This window comes from Eurypyga helias, unplaced genomic scaffold, assembly GCF_000690775.1.
Source record: "Eurypyga helias isolate BGI_N326 unplaced genomic scaffold, ASM69077v1 scaffold12351, whole genome shotgun sequence".
In the NCBI taxonomy this organism is placed as follows: Eukaryota; Metazoa; Chordata; class Aves; order Eurypygiformes; family Eurypygidae; genus Eurypyga; species Eurypyga helias.
This window is the reverse complement of record NW_010231711.1, coordinates 159,990-181,210: the sequence shown is the minus strand read 5'-3', so window position 1 is coordinate 181,210 and position 21,221 is coordinate 159,990. Positions and strand designations below refer to the sequence as shown.

The 21,221-nt window shown below is 37.8% G+C and overlaps 1 protein-coding gene across 1 annotated transcript in view; it reads left to right on the top strand.

Annotated features, from left to right (window-relative positions):
* Window positions 1-21,221, top strand: part of MYO16 (myosin XVI) — a 283,911-nt gene that overhangs the window by 168,187 nt on the left and 94,503 nt on the right. Inside the window, exons 19-22 of the mRNA XM_010161190.1 lie at window positions 233-374; window positions 8,948-9,020; window positions 17,496-17,648; window positions 18,268-18,468. Coding sequence (XP_010159492.1) covers window positions 233-374; window positions 8,948-9,020; window positions 17,496-17,648; window positions 18,268-18,468 — 569 coding nt within the window. The remainder of the gene's footprint in view (window positions 1-232; window positions 375-8,947; window positions 9,021-17,495; window positions 17,649-18,267; window positions 18,469-21,221) is intronic.

Here is a 21,221-nt window from a genome sequence, read left to right as displayed (position 1 = left end):
TGTGGTACACGTACCCTTTTCTGTTGTAAAAAGTACAAAGGTACATGTTTCCAAACTGAAGATCTTGCAAGTGTTGACGGTCTCCTCATCTTCCACTAAAGGCTTCAGAAATAAGCTAACACCATGTATATGTGTAGCAAAGGAGAAGCGTGGAAGGAATTACTGTAAATATTATTACTTAAGGCAAACTTTACAGCATGCTTTCATCTCTGTTTTCTGCTTTCTCTCTTAGGAGACATGATTGTACGGAGGCACACAATAGAGATTGCAGAATTTTACCGGGATCTCTTGGCAAAATCGCTGTATGGTCGTTTATTTAGCTTTTTAGTCAACACGATCAACTGCTGCCTACAAAATCAAGATGAGACTGGCAGGTAGGTGTGCCATTACAAATTATTAGGTGTGCCGTTATCTCTTCAAATCCAGATCCATAAAAGAAACATAATTCCATCATTTAAAGCATTTTATGATAGCATGACATCGATGTTTGGATCTTTAAGTCACCGGCTATTCCTTCAGATGATTTCCTTGGTAACATACTTGTTTATTTATTTGCTTATGTAGGGCACATGGTACTTTATTCAGTAATCTAGATTGGTGGTTAGAATTAGCTTTTGAAGAGCTGACAGTATAGAATAACTAAGTCTTTCAACAAGCAAAAAGCTGCTTGGTGTTTTTCTAGTTCACAGTATTCTTGTTCTTTCTCCCCAGAACTATGACTCTAGCACAGAGTATTAAAAAAGGTATTTTGTTTAAAAACCTTCAAACGAATGCTTAAAATTCACTGAATTAAATGTTTTAAGAATGTTCTGGATGTCTCTAGGTTACCATCTGCTAAATTCAATGCTGTTGCTAGCCGGTGTGGCTTCTTAGAAAAAGTGAATGCTAATTAATGTGAGGCAGTGGAGCAGTCAAGAAACAATACACACACACCCCCCTCCCAAAGAGTCTCAATAGAATCGAAGTAGCAAACTAAGACAGTAGACCTAATTAGATGATCATATGCATATGACTTAATCAAGGTTCAGCATCTCATAAGTTCAGATGAGCTTTCACACATACTAAGTACAAGATGTCTTGGCTTTATTGGTAAATGGAAATCTATAAAAGGCAGATGTGGAACTTCCAAAAAAGCATAAGAGGTTTTTTCCCCCTGATTATCAGATCTGCGCTGACTTCATAGGACCAATATTTATCAAGTGCCCTCCTGTAGAGTTGTTACCCAATCTTTATTATTCCTATCGTATTTGTAGACCAGTGAGTAGTAAATCACATTTCTCTTCTACAGACTTAGCTAAAATAAAAAACTGCCATGCCTCAGTAACTCAGAACTTTCTGCATATAAAATACATGTAACACCAGGGTGCCTAGCTTCCTGCTGGAGGCAAAAGGAAGATTTGCCACTATCACAGAATGGTTTTACTTGTCTGTTTCTGATTGTACAGCCCCCTCCAATTTAAGGCACCTGGGCAACTAACCTAGAACAACTTTCCAATACATGTCCTAATCTGAAATACTGTCTGTGACAGGGAAGGACAAGGGCATGTGCTCCCATTCAGTTCTTTCCCATTCATTCCTGGGACTTGGGGAACTGGGATTAGCCTCAGTGCATGTTTGTGACAGACAACAATCCAGCTCAGGTATTAACAGCTCAAGTATTCCTAATTACAGTGAGCTCATCTTTACTGGTGGTTGAGGAAGAACTCTAGAATCAGTATGTTAAAAATATATTTAAATTATTTGAAATAATTTTTCAGCAGCATAATTTTGCAACTTGATATCTCACAATCTTTCATAATAGGGTGTTGTGTATCTCTGGTTTTCAGCAGTCTAAACCTATAATTTCTAAGTATCATAGGATCTTCAAATAGTGAAAGTCAAAGCTGTTTGTATATTGCTTATCTTGTAGTCTCCTTTCAGTGCAATCGTATGTGCCTGAGGTGACCTACCTTGTAGAAATACTTCTCAGTAGAACTATTTCTACCTCTGTGGTAACCTGAGGCTATGTGATGTTGTAAGTCCTAACTAGAACAGGACAGCTGTTTGATGAGGAATTCGCAATTATACCTGTTTTATTATACCTGTGCTTGAAAAGGTAAGTTCTTCATTTAGGCTGGCTAAAGGAAGCTGTCCAGCTCAGAATATATTGGCAGTGCTGGCAAGACATACTGAATTTTAGCAGGCCAAGTTCAGCCTCAGATCCCTTTCCAAACTTGATGCTGAATAGCTTATTTTAAGTGAAAACTAAGTTGACCGTCCTTCATTGATATTTCAACCTCACTTGAGTTAGCCAGCTTAAGATAAGAAAATACCTCCCCCACCCCCATCTTTTTTTTGATCTAGCCTAATCATATTGTATAACCTGCAGGAGTAAATCAAGGCATAGCACAGTTCAAGATGTAAGTTGGGTTAATGCAAGTCATTACATGAATCTGTGAATCATGGTGCAGATTTAATTCATCTGAGCAGTTCTATCAATTAGCAGCATTGTACCTCCAGTTTGGCACAGTTTTAATATACCTCTGCTTAAAAATCCACCAAAGACATTGATTAATGTGGCTAAATAAGGGTGATACATTTTGGGCCACTCTTCGTTCCCCAGTCAGAAATTTATGCAGTTACTACTTATCAGATGGGATGAAACCTTCATCAGAAACCTGGAATAAGGTTTCTAACTCAGTTCTCTCGTTTTGTTGTGAGGTAGCTTAACTGTACTTCCATTCCACTTCAGTGAGAATTTATGAAGCAATAAAATTAGATTTATTGGCTTACTAACTCTAAGAGAAACATTTGATCTTGGCATTTTTGAGGAAGCTAGCTACCTGGGTTTAATTTTTATGGTGAAGCTACTCGATTTTGGTCATTAATATTGATTTATATTTACCATGAAATAGCTTGTGGCTGGTTTCAGGCAAAGGTAAAAGTGATGACTGCCATGAGATCTAAGGGAAGGGGAGACAATTCTATAAAAGCTGAAAAGACCAAGCTCTAAAGGTATTAAGTACAGAGGATAAAAGTGTTGCCAGAACCCAGCAAATTCATTACTGTATAATACTGTCCAATAAATATAAAGCAGGAGTTTTAATGGTAGTGTTAGGTGAAATAGTACACCTTCAGAAATGTTCTCCTTCATAAAAAGTTACTTATGATTTTGTCTAGTTAGAACCAAATAATAACCGTGGATGCTAGTTTGGACTGGTTGCAAGCTGTCTTTGAGGTTTATTGCTTAATTCATCTTGATACTGTTTCAAAGAAAATCACCTGGGAGAAACTGTTTTTCTGTAATTGGCTTCTAGAATGGGATTAGAAGAAAGCTGTTCAAATTTCTCACAGGTGCTTATAAGTATTTTTAAAAAAAAGTCTTTTATTCATTCATTTATATAATGATTTTCTATACTACTGATTTTCTTACTGTAAAAATTGACTAGGTGAACTTTTTCCCATGACTCTTGTTCAAAGGAGACTACTGTTTTGCTTCCATTCAAATAAGTATGCTGATTCTCAGTTTTATAGATAAAATAGACTAGAGCATTTACGGTAGTCTAAGTGTGACATTTCAAGGTACTTGATTGCATGTCGGGCAAAGTTGGATCTAGTAATCCAAATGTTAGTAATAAAATGTCTTAAGATGATGTTATAAGAACTCCTGACTCATTCTGCAACAGGACTTTATGGGCATTTAAGAGTGTCTGTGAACTCTTGTGAAACATTGTTTTTTTTTTCTGATGAAAAAAGAGCTAATTAGGTATGTATGCTTGAGAAAATCTTGATATTGTCTTCCCTGCCTGTTAGTAAGCAGAAGGCATGATGTTTTACTGGCTTAGTTAGCGAAGAGTTTCTCTCTTACGTGGCCCGAAGATGGGGCTAATGCCAATATGCCTGCTCTATTGCAGACAAGCAAAGCAAGCTATTGCTCAGTTATACCCTCTGTATCACCAGGTCAGCCACAGGAGGTTTCTGTTTCAAACACAGCATATGGAATATTCCTGAATGGGTATTTTCTGAGAGCTTTTCTATTCTGCCTGTGTAATCTTACTCCCAACGAAATTCAAATATCGCCAGAGTTGCAGTGGCAATACTTACTTGGGCAAAGGAAAGATCTCAGGAGTCTCATTTACAAATTTCATAATACGCATTATCTGATTTATATAACAGGATATTCTGAAACAGAAATCTTCCCAGCTTAAGAAAAAAATCAGATCATAAACTGAAACGTTTATTTATCTGTTCTTGAAGGGTGTAGCACCAGTAGAAGGGTGCTGGCAATGCAGGAAGGACGGAAAGAGAGTTCCTGTTCAGAACATGAACCCACAGCATAGTGAGAATTGTCTGTATGTAGAGGTAGGGAAATCTTCAAAGCAAACAAACAGTACAAAGCAGATAATACAGTATGGTGCATAATATCGTATTTTGATATCTGCCTCAGCCTGTATCATTTCCATTGTTTCACTAAAAAAGACACCACCATTTTTTTAAAGCATGGAACAAATTTTTCCTTTCCTTCCGGGGGAAGAGTATGTGCTACTGATGGTGTCTTGAGTCTATTAGCAGAAAGATTTCTACCTTCCTGCCATACCTGTCAAGCCACTCACAGAAATGTTTGTCAGATGAGGAGCCAGTGTTTCTTTCCGCTGTGTCCCACCACTGTTTCCAACTGTACCACTCACACCAGGGTAAGGTAATACTAAAATTAAAATGGCAGCTGTTGAGCAAGCTCACTCAGAGATGTGGCAATGACACCACGTCTCAGCAAAAATCTCAGAATCTTAAAAAAATCTCTCTCAAAAGTGTCAGAAACTAGTTCGGTTTAGTAATTGTTTGAGATGAAGAAGGTGGTCCAACTGGGAGTATTCAGCCTGTTTGCTTCAAGAAACGTATTTATGACAATGGGTGTGGTCTGTCCCCTGGGGAGAACTGAGGGAGTCTTAAGTAGGATTCTGAGGGTTCTCGTCTGAAGGTTAGGTTGTATCCATCATCTAATCCTAAAAATATTTTCTCATTAGTCAGTATCACTTCTGGTTTACACAGATCAGACATAAGCTTTCCAGCTTCCGTCTTGGTTACTGGCAAAATTTGGAGGAAGACCAAGAAACGTTGTATCTGGGGCAGATGAAAAGGCATGTTAGATCATCCTGCCTCAAAATATTCGACCCACTGCTTTATATAGGCATACTACAAAAAAAGAGTAATGGGAATGAACCCTATGGATTTCGGAGCTGAAACCCATCCGAGATTAAAAAAAAGAGTGATCAAGTAACATCCGGTAGGTTTGTCTGAAGCACTGGGTCATAAGTATTGTAAAGGGAATGTTGTTCACCTCGCCAGGAGTGGCAGAGGGGTCAGGGGCATCTCTTGATGCATGGCAAGGTGTCTGCCAAGGCAGCGGATCCTCAGACAGGTTGTCTGGTGTATGCGTATTGGTTTTAGGAGATACCAGGGATTTTTATGTAGTTTCTTTGTAACGCAGTTGTTAAGTGTACAAGATCAAAAGGTATTTCTAGTCTATAAGGACATCTTTACAGAAATGTCATTCTGAGGAAAAAGGCAAAACTGGAGATATTGCAAAATATTATCTGTGAAAATGCTGGTTTGTAAATCACAGAAATCAGATGAGTTGTGGTTAACGTCCATGCCTGGTTTTAACTATTTTAACCATTTAACTGTTAACTAGACCAGCTATTTACTGGTCTAAGAGATAAAAATGTTCTTCAAGTATTGACAAATTGCTGCTTTTCTAATTTTCTATGCTAGGAAGTGTTATCAAACTTGAAATCAAAGTCTCAGTCCCCACTAAAACTACATAAATAAAATACTTTATACATGGTAAATATTGAATATCTGAAACGTAATGAGGAAAAGTGTCAGGGATGTTTAGTCACTATAAAAGAATAAAGTAAAATAAAGGGATTTTTCAGAACAAAAAGTGCTCTTTTCTAATATTTGTTCTTTCAGGCACTGGTGACATGCCCTTTCATTTGTAAACATGGGATCATTCATGCTTTATTTTGCCTTGGGAATCTCTGCTATGCTTAATTTAAGGAAAGTAATTTTGCTGGAATTAATATGATTGACAGCTAGCCAAGAAAAACATATATGGACCCTCTCTCTGAGAAGAAAAGTGGTATAAATAGAGGAAGACGAGAAGAAAGAGAAAAACAAAGCCAAGTAATTTGTAACCACATATAAAACAATGCTTTTAATTTTGATGTTAGCTGTCTGTTGCTATTTAATTTTCAAAATCTGGGCAATAATTTAATAAGATAACTACTGCCATGGTTGGTGAGATTTTGCAAACAAATGTGACAATATAGTAATAATATGTCACTGTTGCAGAGGATACTATTTTAAATGTTCTGTTGTGCTTGCCCTGTAGGCAAGTTATTAATTATGTAAAACCTCCAGCTCCTTTCATGTTGTGTGTGCATATTCTAATAATACAAGGCCAGGATTATCAAGAGGAGTTAAAAAAAAAAAAGACGACCATTGGGATGGCATGTTTTCCTGACAATAAATGCATCTCCAACGAATCAAGATATTTCTTGGAAATATCACAGTTTTGATCAGGAGTGTCGTTTGAGGTAGGCAGTAGGCTGGATGCTGGTAGGCAATAGGCTGGATGCTATGGCTTTTACCTGGAGTTTTTGAAGCTAGGGCCAGGTTCCTGTTCTACCTGATTTGCAATAATTCATTAAGTCAGGTTGTTTAGGTCTTTTATATAATGCAAACATTTATATATTCTTTGAGAAAAAGTAAGAGATACTAGTTTTACAAAATAACAGTTATGGTGCTCAGCTGGGATGTAAGCAATCCAGCCTCAAATCTGTTCACTGAATCAGACAGAGAAGGGATAAGCTGTTCCGTCCATGTTAAGTAGCTCTCAATAATTGTGAAATATAATGCAATATTTCAGTTGTTGTGCAATATCACATAGCAGTTCATGTTTTGCCTTCCTATAAGGGAAGGTATAGATAAATGACAAAATAATAAAATAAGAGTGGAAACTTAGGAAGTGTTCTGAAATTCCAAACATTTTTTTCCCAAAACTTATTTAAATAATATAGTAATTCTGGATTTTCAGTATGAATTTGAGGTAGTTTGTTTTCAAAATGTCTAATTCTTCTTTATAGAAATGGACTGTTTTTGTTGAAAACATGTTGTGACAAGGGATGTACACCCATCTCTGATCAGGAACGTTTGAGAATGAGGCTTATATTTAGAAACACAAGTTGAGTTGCCCTCATTGCTGCAGATGGAGATGGCGATATATCTTTATGCTTCTTGTAGAAATTCCCTTGGAGGCTAATTGACCTCATGATAACTTCTCCTGCACAACAGAGTCATTCTACACTAGATTTTTTATGTGACTCTCTTGTGTCTGAGAGTTAAGGACACAGCCAGTATTGTGATGATCGGTAGTGCATTGAACTAGTGCGCCTTCGAAGCGAAGACGAACGTCTTGGGTATGATTTCTGAAAAAGGCTCTACTTGTCCTAGAGGATTGTTTTCCTAGCTTGTTTCGTAGTACTCAATTATTTATTATTTTACTTTGCTTTGTTACGTGGGAATTTATTTTCAGGGCTGGATCCTCATCTAGTTTAATGGTAGCATTTACAATGTCTATATGTACTATATTAAAGTACTTCAACAGTGGTTCACCTTTTTCTCCTTTACATCTATATCCTGATATATACATAGATTTATACATACAGGAAACATGGCACATGGAGGAAAAATGTGGAAGGAAGAGTAGATTTCAGAAACAGCAGGCTGCAATAGTGTTTGTATATATAGAACCCCATACATTTACAAATTATATTGGCAAAGAGAAAGGAAAACCCATTTGCTTTAGAAAGTGTCCATCTTCTGTCTCAGAAAGCTGAATGATTTTTTGCTTTGCTGATTTTTCCTGTTCCAGAGAGCCATTGGCTATAGTGCAAAGTCTTTCATCCTGCTGACAGATCGTTTCGCTCTGGAGAAAGTCCCACTGCATTCACATGGGCCATCTGCACATTTTGTTTTACTGTAACCCTTTTTTTATGTTCTCTGTCTAATGATAACTTTGAAGAAAAAGCTCAGCCCCAGTGAGCCCAGCCCTTTCATATAGATTTCTCAAATCCTTCCAAAGAAAGCAATGGCATGTCCCAAATCATTAGTTTTATTCCCTGTAGTGAACTTAGTTTCTTCTCCAGATGGTTGACAATGACTTAGTCCCAAGTAAGTATAGAATAACAACACCTCTGTCCCTTTCCCGTTTCTCCTGTCCAAATCGTAGCTGACCGCTCTGCCGAATCCTTCCACTGAACCAAAATAAAAGCCCTTCCCTGAATGCAGGCAGTGGCACATGACACATTAGATGCACTGCCAGCAAGTATTTCTTTATATGTGGAAGGAAGAAACACCTGTCTTCTTAATGCCCAAATCCTGACTCTTTGCCCTGAGAGATGCAACCTCTCATGGAGCCTGAACTCGCAGCCTCTACTTGATGCTGGCACAGAGAGGACTTTGGCTTAACAGGTTTCCCTTAAAGTACATTTAGTAGGAGCAGTTCTGGCTGTCAAGGAAATATAAACTGGAAGGGGTAACTGAGTGCAGCCAAAGAATTTTGAAACTTCCCCTAAATGGCAGTCCCTCATCTGAGTGAATAGATACCTGCACCTTTAGAAGCAGCACTTTAAAAGAAGCAAAGCTTTTATCCTTCTCTTACAAATATAATTTTTAACATGGCAGTTAAAACAATCTTGAAACTTGCTTTTTAATTTATCTTTGCTATAATAGGTTCATGGGTAGAATTTTGATTTGGTTGTATACATGGTCTGCTGGTGTATTTCATGCTGTGTTTTTGAAATACGGACTGCTTTTGTCCTACGGCAGAAACACTGTCACAAACAACAGATACATTATTCGCTTCCTTGAATTCTTATTTTCTGCAATATCCTTTATTCCCTAGTGACCAGGTATTTGAAATTGGAGTACTGGATATTTTTGGATTTGAAGAATTTCAGAAGAATACTTTTGAACAGGTAAGTAGCTATTTTTTGCCGAATTTACTTTAACTGTTAATATTAACTCTTCTGTTATGGTTTTGGGTTTTAGCTGACAGAAGTGTTTTGATCAGAATATAAACATACATGGAGCAGAAAATTTGCTCTTAATTTTTTTTTTCCCTATTCTGCCTCTTTGGATTTGAATTAAAGCCCAGGCTTTGTACAATTATTTATCTTTTAAAAAGAATCTAATAAACATCTACCTTAATGATTTGCAAGAGGGGTAATATCAGCACTGAAAGACAATCTGAGGAAAATACTTTTGTGTTGTCTGCTTTCATGGTTCTTTAAGTCATACTTCAAATAGGTCAGTGAGTAGGAGGGCAATACACTGGATTGGAAGAGAGATCAAAAGGTCTTCAGATGCCTTGGAGAAAAAGTAGAATGAAAATGCTACATTATGCTAGGTGCTATTAGTGGCAGATTCACCTCTGTGTGACATTACAACATGCGATTTTTAAAAACTTGTATTACATCTGTGGAAAATAAATTAAGCTTTGGGTCATTGAATGCTAAAAAATTAATTTAAATATAAAACTTTTTTTTTTAAATTATACAACTGTTTGCCCACCTTCAACATTAGTCTCTGAACACCAAAGCTCTTGCGTACGTATTTCAGAAAGCATTAGCAACTCCACACAACATGCTGAAAGAGATGTCTAAGTTATTGTTCAGTTGTTCATTCATTCTGTAATGCAGGAGAAGAAAATCAAAGCACAGGATAGAAAATCAAAGCACAGAAAAGAATAGAGATAGCATCAGCAACAACAAAGGACTTGCTATTGTTTGAAATCAGAATTTCTCTCTTCATCCCAGTCAATCCATTGTTTTATGGCTCAGCTCTCTAGTGAAATAGAAGTCACAGAGCCGCATTAGTTCAGTTGGTATAGCGTGTTGACATGGCCGCCCGATTTACAAACATTTGAAAGCACAAACAGGGCAAGCTTATCCCTGCCTTCAGAAAAGCATATAGGAATGCAACAGAACATATTCCGGTTCCCCTCTCACAAGTGTCTTTGCTCTTACAATTCTACCTTGCTTGAAAAGTTTGCTGGATTAAGGACTATTGATGTGTGCCAATATTCACAGTCACTTACTTGGTGTGAATGTCTACTTTGGGGCAAAATCAACTGAAAAATTAAAAACATTTTAACAGACTGAATATATGTGAAAAAAAATCCATAAAACCTACTGGTTAATAAGGATAAAGTATTATAGGCGTTTTAAATGCATCTCAAAAGAGAGGCATGTATCTTGAGACATTTTCCTTTGACTGTTCTGCATTGTTTTTTGTCATGAAACTCTCATAATTTCTGCAACTGACATCATGAAATACCATGAATTCTGATTTCTAGGGTAAGTAATTTTCTGCTTAGTGACTGCAGAGGTGTTTGAAGAGAAAATACTAGATTTAAAGAAAAATAAGTAGAAAGTAATTTATTTTATGATTTCTGCATAGCAAACATACTTTCAAAGTCAACTTTGCATTTTATTTCATTTTTTCTAAATAAATATATTTCAAAAGGTACTTACTGTCCCTCCACCTGGCCTGAATGCATTTTGTTGGGTAATATTGACTAATACTCTGAGTCTCAGAAACTACTGAATTGCATTCTTGAAAAGGTAGAATAGAGGTGAGGGAACTACAGAGTTAATTTTTATATGGACTCTAATGTGATTAACACATCCAATTCCTGACGTGATAGGTTGCAGTATCCATGATCAGCTTTCATCTCCACATGGCACAATATAATCCTGCAGCCATAGCCAAACCAGTCTGCACTCAAAAGCTTGAGCTGTCTAGCAGTCTAGCCTTGTTCAGTATTCTGCCTGGGCTCGTTAACCCTGATGATAAACGGGCTTGTTAGCCCAGATAGGGTCCTCATGCAAAACATTGCATCATGTCTGCAAACATGCCCGCTGTCAAGGCCTGTGATTGCAGAATGTTAACATTAAGTGTTACAGCCAAACAGTGGAGGGGCCATAAAAATTACTTTTTCATCACATTTAGATTAACATATATTAAAATGGCATTTGAAAATTAATTAGGGAAAAATTAACCTTTTGTTTCAAATTAGTGTAAGACAAGGCACTCTTTGTGATACCTGTTCACTTGCTTTCTTGAAAAAAAAAAATTACAACTGTTTTCTAGAAAGATTAAAACCTCCTGATTGCCCAAATCTGGGGACATTCCAAGCGGCTGCATGAGTCTTTCTGGTGCTTCAAATCAGGTCAGTTGATAGACAGTTTAATATCATCATTAAGAGAGCAATATGATACTAAATCACATGTCAATTTAAGCAATTAATTTTAATAGACTGTGTTTGAAGATGATTCAGAAAGAGAGAGCTGGATAAACGGGGTAGAATAACTTGTTCACTCCTCCAGTGAGTGAGTTTGAATGACAAGGCATTAGGGTATTGAAATGTCAAAGGCAAACAGAGAATTGGTCTAGGTATGGTTCGTGAACAATGCATAGGACAGTAGATGTCAAAGAACTAGAAAAGTAAGGCTAATTAGGTGTGCACCAAGAATCTGGTAACTTCTGCAGGCCAGATGATGTACTGACAGCTTGCGAGGAGAAAAGTTTTATAGAGGATTACAAAGAAGAAGGCATAAGAAGTTAAAAACAGTATTAAGTGATCATTTTTCCCTGTACTTGGTGAGCGCTGGTAAGCTTTCATTATATAGAGCATCTGTGATGCATTTTATTCGTAATAGCAAAAATGGGACATATAATTCTAACATGACAGTAAATAAGTGTATGGAATAAGTGATAGTTAATGCAGTTGTGATTTTGGTATAAAATTAAAAAGCTGAAAGACAGGGGAGAGTGTTTTTAGAAGCCACAGTCTGAGAGAGTCATTGCTCAATAAAGACTGAAAGCTGCTGAATTACCAGGACTCGGTGAGTTACTGCTCGTCAGCTGAGCTGTGGTAAATGACTACAGTGCACTTTCAGCTCACCCCAATTACAATTTACAATCCCTTCCTAGCAGTGATCATTAGCTTGGGAACAGCATTTTCCTAGAGCAGCTGCATACCTGCTGTGCCAGAAGAGCTTTGTATACAGGCGTGCTGGAACACGGTCAGAAGTGAGCACAGATTTGTCTGCCTACTCTACACAGAAATGGCCTTCATTTTGTGATCATTTCAGGAAATGCGAGTGCTCTACCAAAAATAGCAATGCCAGATTACAATATTTTCAATGTCTTCTTAGGTTTCCTTGTTTGACAGAGACTATATTGATTTGAAGCTAGGTTAGACCTTGTTTGTGGTTCCTTCGCAAGCGCAGCGCCAAATAGTGCGGCCAAGGAATGCTGATAGGTCTTTAAATCTTTATGCTGCTCTCTGTTTTATACCTTTATGCTAATAATTCTTTGATCACTAGAGCATGCGACACAAATGGGAAGAACTCGGGGCAAATGAACGTAACAAACAAGAATCATAGAATCATAGAATCATGGAATGGTTTGGGTTGGAAGGGACCTCAAAGATCATCCAGTTCCAACCCCCCTGCCATGGGCAGGGACACCTTCCACTAGGTCAGGTTGCTCAAAGCCTCATCCAGCCTGGCCTTGAACACTTCCAGGGATGGGGCATCCACAGCTTCTCTGGGCAACCTGTTCCAGTGCTTCACCACCCTCTCTGGGAAGAATTTCTTCCTGATATCTAATCTAAACCTCTCTGCTTTCAATTTGTACCCGTTACCCCTTGTCCTATCACTACAGGCTCTTGTAAAAAGTCCTCTCCCAGCACCCTTGTAGGCCTCTTCAGATACTGGAAAGCTGCAATAAGGTCGCCCCGGAGCCTCCTCTTCTCCCGGCTGAACAAGCCCAATTCTTGCAGCCTTTCATCATAGGAGAGGTGCTCCAGCCCTCTGATCATCTTCGTGGCCTCCTCTGGACTCGCTCCAAGTGGAATCAGGAGGGAAGGCTGCTAAAGTTGCCCGTATCCCCTAATTGTTTCTAAGAAAACTGTATTATAGTGGAAGAACAAGGCCTTAGAGTAGCAAGAGTAGCTTTTCTTCCCCCTGCAGAAAGTCAGGTCTTTCTGCAGAAACAGAGGTCTGTAGTTGTGGAAGCATCATAAAGAGCAGTAATACAGTTAAATAAAATGGACTCAAGTAGTCTTTTCTCTCTGATGTCTAATTCAATGATAAACTGAAAAAATATTTAGCTCTTGAATGGTATTTTGCCTCTGTAAACCTCTGAAGTTTTGCGGAAGACATACCTATCTCCTCCTTTTTGTAGAAGTCTTAAGTGATTTATCGGAATTAGGACTGCAGATCACAGAAACAGTCAAGTGTCTCTTGACTGCTGTTCCACACTGTACCCATAAAAGTATGTGCAGCATTATCTGTGATGCAGCAGAGTGCTGGGAGAGGGATGGCTCCCGCGGCAGCTCTGCGCAGCACATCTTCTGCAGTAGGAGCCAGCTGGCTTCGAGGGCACAGAGCATTGCTTGCCCCACTCAGGACTTCAGAGTCTTTATGGTGAAGCAGAAGAGCTCATACAGCCCAGCTGCGCTCACAGGAATTTCCCTCTATGTTTATTATTAGGAATGGTAGGTTTTAGCTTCTCAGAATATTACTTCTTTAGTTAACCCTGCTGAAACTTCATTTAATTTTGTCCTGTGAGCTTTCCCAGCCAAAACAGCCATAACAATACTTTTTTAATTAATTGCATTGCCTTAGCCATGAGACCGTTCTTAGCTATCCAAATGTAAACTCATGTTGCCTGTTTTGTAGATGGATGGATATGAGTAAATAAAAGTCACATGGCTTAACTTCTCTGCAGTCATTCCAGTCTCAGTGATGGCTGATGGGAGGGCATGGACTCAAGTTTCTGCATTCAGACAGCCTGAAGGAGCATTCCAATATTTTATTTTATGCAGATCAGCCTTCTATATTTTTGCCTGTCCAGAACATAGATGGATGGTCCTGCTTGCCTCTGTAGTAGCCTGTGGACTAGGCAGCTGATTTCTGATTCTACATGAAAAAAATAGATGTGGAAATATTTGGCTAGCAGCAGATACAAGGGGGCACATTGGTCAAGATAGTTCTGAGAAATCAGTGATTATCAACCTTACATTTAAAAATATTTTCTGAGTCCAGCCTCAGTAAATAAAAGATGATTCTGCCTTCCACTGTCTTAGAATTATACTTCGGAGAAATGCTAGAGCACATCCTTGCAAATTAAACTTGGCATTGTAGCTTCATCGTCTTGGCCAATAACATACGGCTTGATAGATGTGTTGATATGGCAGCTGTAAGCTTTACTCCACGCTCTGAATACACATCCCTTGAGAGACCTAATCCTTCCGCACAACGAAAGGATGTAAATGAGCTTTCCAAAGGGTGTTCAAATCCACTGTTCCCTCACTGATTGACAGTCACCAAGTTTTCTTTTCACAATTTCCCCTTTTTTCAGCTATGCCTTTTCAAATACCTATTTGTATAAAGTGAAGAGCAGGAAAATTTCATTACTCATAAGTGCTTTTCTGTCTTCAGAGTACAGTACAATTTTGGTCTTCTACTGAAATTTGAAATTAGTGTATACTTAATACTAACTGGTCAAGTGTAGTAAGTACAGTAAATATTCCAGAAGTGCTTTTTAATGAAGATGTGGGCAAATAGACGATGTATTTGTTTTCACTGAGACATGATAGTGAGTCAGGATTAGAAAAGAAAACAAATAGAAAGGAGGATTTCTTACAGAAGTGACTTACAACAGAGCCAGTAAGAGACATATGAAGAACAGTTCAACAATGTTTAAAGACAAAAAGTACCATAGGTAATGTTGAGTAATGCTGCAAGGTAGCCCAAATACACAATCCTTAAAGTTATTCCCTCAACATTTGTTTTAGGTTAAAATTGAATTGTGTTTTGTTCTATTACTACTACATTTCCATCTAATTTTCATGGGTGCAATGAAAGACGTTTAAAAAATAGTTTTCTGAACTTTTCTTTGTACAGAAAATGTGTCATTGTTTTGTATAACACTTCATCTGACACGGAGCAAAAGAAGTTGGGTTAGGACTGCTGGTTTAGTTCATTTTCCTCTGATTTCTAAATTTCATCTGTTTTCGTTATTGTACCAGCCTGTGTCAAGCTTTTAATTTGAAACATACATTTTATTACCTTTTCCCGGCAGGTTGTATAAAACATTGAAATGGAGAAAGATACGATCAGAATGTCTTGCTTTTCAGCAGTCCCTGGCTGGTCTCCTGGTTTTCTCTCTGCAGAGCTGTTACTCACAGCCCCTGCTAGAGAGAGCAGCTTTGGACCAGCTTGCAGTTTGTGTAAGCACTTGAGCTCGCTTTCTGGTCTAGTTTGCAGAACCTTACTGCTGTTATGGCAAGTCTGCCAGTCTGAATGATGGTACTGCTTCTATTACTAAAAGGCACACCAGTGTATTCCACAATATATGCTGATCTGTAGAATTTATAAATGTGGGGTTTGGTTTGGTTTGTTTTTTTTAACCAGCCCAGCATGTTATAGTATGAATATTTTAACAAAATACTATGCCTTTTACTTTTAGCAGTTAAAAACAGTACTGTTTGTCAGATCTTTTTAAGGTATGATTAAGACAGTCTTTCCCTTTGGCTTGAATTGTGTAGTTTAATAATTTTGCTGCCCAGTCTGGTCAAGTATATATATCATTTTTATGTACTTTAGGAGATTGGCACATGATTAAAAGTAAACTCAGATCTGTAGTGATTTTGTCAACTTTTCTTACGGTAAAACATACCTGTGTAAAGTTAAATGGCGTAATTCTCTAAACAACTCATTTGCAAATAAAGATATACACAGCATGCATCATTTCAAGGCTTTACATGTCCTGTGAAGTATAAGGTGCTTGTAATGTTATGTCTGCCTTCTAAAATATGTTAAGAGGCATCTGAAAAGATTTTGTAATTAGAATTTGAAAGTGATCAGTAAAACATATTTTGCCTGCCAGAAAGTTAAAAAAGCTGGTTTTTACCGTTAAACAAGTAGACAGGGTAAGTCAACTGTATACTTATATTGTTCATAAAATAACAATCTGAATCTTCAGAAATCCCACTTTTAAAAAGTAGTGGTTTTATTGAAGGCTATCTTTTGTCTGCACTATCATGCATGGTAAACAGAGTTAATAACAGACATTTGGTTATAAAACAAGGGTTTTGGTTTATTTTTTCTTACTGTTATTCACGCTAGTCATTTTATTGTGTAACAAGTGCAAGCTGACTATACTAGCATGAGGTCTTAATGGAAAATTCAGGCTGTTACACATTACTTGGGTTCTTTTCCCTCATCTGAACGCTAAGCCATGTACTTTTAGGGTTGATCTAAGTATTTCATGTTTTTTAATATGACTTGCTGATACAATTGCTTTTACACACTTTATTCATGGAAGATACAGCTTATGGCCAAAACAAACAGGTGACTAGTCTGAAAAGAGACTACATGCAAGCATTCCTTCCATCATTCCTCATACAAAGGGTTGTTGCACACTTTTAGGAGTTTCTGTTTTCTTAATGTCTTAGTGGTAGTATAACAGTGGAAGAGATTTTGGAATGTTCCACTAAAATTTCCACTTTAATATAAACAAAACAGTTAAAACATTTATTCCACCAAGTTATTAAATATTTACTTTCTTTTTTTTCAGATTGTGAGCTTTGAATAGAATGCAAAAGGTCACAAAATAAGCTGATATAATTCCCACCTGTTTTTAATTGAAAATCGGATTCCGATTAAACTATTTACTTTGCGAAAGTGGCACTACACCTCTTATAAGTCAGTCAAAGAAAATATTTGAGAGGAGTTTATATTATTTCTCTCCCCAAACTTTGAACTTTTCTATTGGAGATGATTTTCTTGCCAACCTTCCCGCAGAATATCAATAAAATGGAGAGAAGCACCTAGTAAAATGTCCCTAGGTGTTTTATAACATATATTTGGGCAAAACACAATGAGTTCTTCATAGACTGCTTTAGACTTCAGTGTCATTATGTGTGGAAATGGCGTTCGAATGTCTTTGTTGACATGGAACTAACTACAGAGTCAGGATCCTAACCAAATACATAGCTGTTTTTTCTAAAAGCACATTGCATCTGTGTAGTCTTCCTGAATATAAACTGCAGAAGAATATTAAGTGTACCACTTTATACATAGATGTACCCCACTTCAATCAGTACAATTTGTGTTAACTCGCACGACATTTGATAATGCTGGTATTTGATAATTCTTATGTGGAGTTCGCAATGAACACTGCAGGACAAAAACTGTTTATTCCCAATTTAATACTAATAGCTGCTAAGATGTAAATTTCCCTAGAGTCTTGCTAGTCTATGGCATTTATAAGTTGACATTTCATGAAATTCAATATTAGACGTGCAGTAAAACCTACACCGATGAATTATCCAGTAAACTTCTAACACTCCTTTTTTTGTTTTCATTTTACAATAGCTGTGTGTCAACATGACCAATGAGAAGATACACCAGTACATCAATGAAGTGCTTTTCCTACAAGAGCAAGCAGAATGTGTACAAGAGGGAGTTGCCATGGAAACAGTGTATTCTCCTGGTAACCATACTGCAGCCTTGGATTTTTTCTTTCAGGTAGCTTTCAGATCTATTTTACACTGTGTATATTTATACACAGTCTCTGCATGTTAGACTAATATAATTCTTTGCCTGCATTTTCTGATTTATGAATCTGTAGAGAAGGTTATGGGTCCAGAGAGACTGTGGAGAGGGCTGTCATCACTGCCCTCGTAGCTCGAGGGCTAACAGAGCTTTCTAGCAGTCCAGGGTTGAAGAAGATGTAACAGAAACTCCTTGATGGTACTTATTCACACGTGGCATCTGTGTATCATGCCGTGTCATTAATGCATCTGTAGGACTGACGAGTCTCTGTTTTAAGTCTGACAGTTTCTTTTGTGTCTGGAGCTAGTTACTAGAGTCTAACTTCTCTGAAGGAAGTAGCCCAATCAGTTTCCTAAAAGATCATCAATAGTTACCATTTTAGGCAACTGAAATATTATTCCCTGCTTTTCTTGCAGAATTATCTGATGTGCATAGCCTTGGAGACTTACCGGAATATTTTAAGCATTTTTTCCTTTTCGTTTAGGGGATACATGTTTCTGTTTATTAAATTACAAGCTGTGTTACTCTACAAGGAACAACTGAGATTCTATTGCCCCTGTATAAAATGAGAAAAATCCTTTTTCCATTTCAGAAACCGTCAGGCTTTTTGTCAATGCTGGATGAAGAAAGCCAATCTGTTTGGTCAGTAGAACAGAGTCTTGCTAAACGCATTCAGTCTTACCTGGATACATCAGACACAAATACAGTGTATTCCTCCACAAAAGATGGAAATGGTAACCTTGCCCCAAAGGATCAGGGCTCCACCTTCACTGTTATGCATTTTGCTGGGAGGGTAAGTAATTTGAATGATTGGTTACACACAGTTAATGAAAAAGAGTAAACAAAATTAAATTCTGCATGGCTTCTCCAACTCCTGGCTGTAAATAACAATTCACTTTGTAGTAATTAATTTTCAGAGGACAACATAGAATCTCAATGCAAGATCTAGTGTATAAAATCTGTAAGTTTGTAGCATATTGTACAGCATTTAGGCTAACTAATTCTGGCTCCTAAATTGTATCTTCATTATAAACACTTCATGTAGAAGGGGGTGATTCAGATTCCTCAGCATAAATGTCTAATGCCATTTTAGTGGGCTGTCACTTTACTTCCAGTTGTTCCAGAACAGCACAGGTTCCTGTAAATCCTTTGTGATATACATAGGTGCCCTGGATACCAGCCTGCATCGCCAGGGGAGAGGGGGGAGCGTGGGGGAGGGAGGAGTGTATATAGTTTTTTGTTAGGAATCATAATCAATTTTTTTTTCTACTGACAAAATCCCAGAATATGCTGTTTGTCTAAATATGGCTGTAAAACAGGATGAATGTTTTGCATTTCCCCTCCTGCAGTGTTCATGGGGAAGTCGTAATCAATTCTATTAAATAAACCTCTTACCCTTTTCTTTCCAATATTACCTCATTTTCAAATTGTCTTCCCAACTATCTGCAGCCCAAAGCAAGCAAAATAGGTATGTATTTAAAGGGATAATATTTCTTTTAGATAATCTGACAGGATGACCCTTCTGTGATTAATCTGACATGCTGCCACCTCTCTCTGCTCAAAGTAGGATATTTAAAATGAGCTAATGAATGTAGACTCTATGGGCATGATACAACAGGGGCTCTTAGTTACCCCTTTTTCGAAATTTCCACTGAAATTAGGTGAGAACATAGACTGAAGGCTGCAGGAATCAGTCTTTACGTCTGAACAACTTGTTCTGTGTCCTTTCACACTTTTCGAAGTCTTATGCAGACGATCCCATGAGCTATCCATCCACAAAAAGGAGTCCCACCACAGCTTTGTCCATAGCACGTTTAGAAGCTGTTTACCTACTGTGCCTCGGAACCACACTGCATCGTGATCACACGAGTTCTGTTGTTTATAGATTTAGCTGTGCTACCAGTTGATGGCTTTCTGTAGTAGGCCACGTTACACCTGAGATCTCAGTAAAGCCTGCTGTCAGGCAGAACCTGTCTTTTTCAGGATTTAGTGGCAGCCCATGATACGTGCCTAATCACTTCAGAATCCTCCATGGAAGACACGTGGCAACTGCAGGTGCTTCAGTATAACCAGAAAACTGACACCTGGATGCTTCTCTCTGTACCTAAGCAACAGAGAGAAGAGATGAATTCAGTGAGCAAGACATTAGGCAGCTGTGAAAAAGTCTTGTGATTAGGATGTATATTACAGTTCTAAACCAAATGTAATAGCTTTGCTGCTGCTTACTGTGAGAGGTAATTAGAGCAGCATTCCCTCACGTGGTTTTCTGAGTAGCAAATACAGGGGGTTTGTTACGCTGCTAAAAAAATCAGTTTACATTCAGAAGGGAGTTCTATGGGCTTGCTAGGTTAAGAACACCAGAAAAAAAGCCTCTAATCCATGTTGCCAAAGGTACTGTATAATACACTTTATTCTCTGATGAATATTTTACGTGAAACAGACTTATGCCGTTGAACACCCAGTCAGTCGACTATTGGTAGAGGGTACTCCTGTGAGGCGTGTTCAAGACTTCTCTCCAAGTAACCAAAAAAAGACTTGCTGGCTCTGTCATATCCCAAGGTAACACTATATGCCCTGAGCTCTCCAGAACAGATGAGAGGTTGGAATGTGCACGCTCAGGCTTCTTTAAGCAGATTAGGGTCCTTTACAGCAATATAAATAGGGAAAGGACTATTATGTGTCTCTTCATTTGGAAATGTAGTAGATGGAAGTGTTGAGTAGTGTTCTGACGCAGGTAAATTTGTTCCCGTCCAATGATAGAAATGTGGTCATTATGGAAAGGGTTAGGACTATTTGGGCAGTGCTTAAATTCCTAACCTAAATACTCTGAATAACTCTCTGGAGGCTCTTCTTTCATCATCAGGCCTTCTACTTAGACTCGAATTATTTGCCAAAGTTAAGTGGTTTTAATATCTTCCCTATTGGAACTTCTCAGTAGGAATGCAGATACACAGTGGTTAGATAACAGCATTATTAGCAACTAAAGTGATAGAGTTAAGAACTGACCATGAACTCCAGATGTCTAAATTCATTTATAAATCTGCTCTGTACTTGTTAAGTAAATATTTTTTTTCATGGAGTTCTGCTGTGATTATGCAAATTTGTGAGCTCTGAAAGGTCCCATCCACCAAAAAACTGACATGAAAGCAGCAGCAAGGCGTCTGCCTTAAAATCACAACCAGAACAGTAAGAAAATTCTTCAAAATGAAAAAAAAGTGTCTTATTCTCTGAAGAAACACTCAGTAGGAACACTTGTTAAGATCAAAGTTGCAGGAGCCCAGATCTGAAAGTTAAACTGTGAGTGGTAAGGAGTACACTTTCCATTAACGTGTGTTTTATCCTTGGATGGTTGATAAGATTTTTTTATTTTGGTAACATAGACACTTGATTTGACCTTTTCCTAATAATAGTAATGACATTTAATCTAAAAGTATGAACAAATAGACAGCTCTCCTAGTAATGTAAATTCACACATTCTTTTGAAGTCAGTGGAGATCCTTTGATTTACATTGGCCAAGGGAATATTCCAGTCAGGTTATTCTTTGC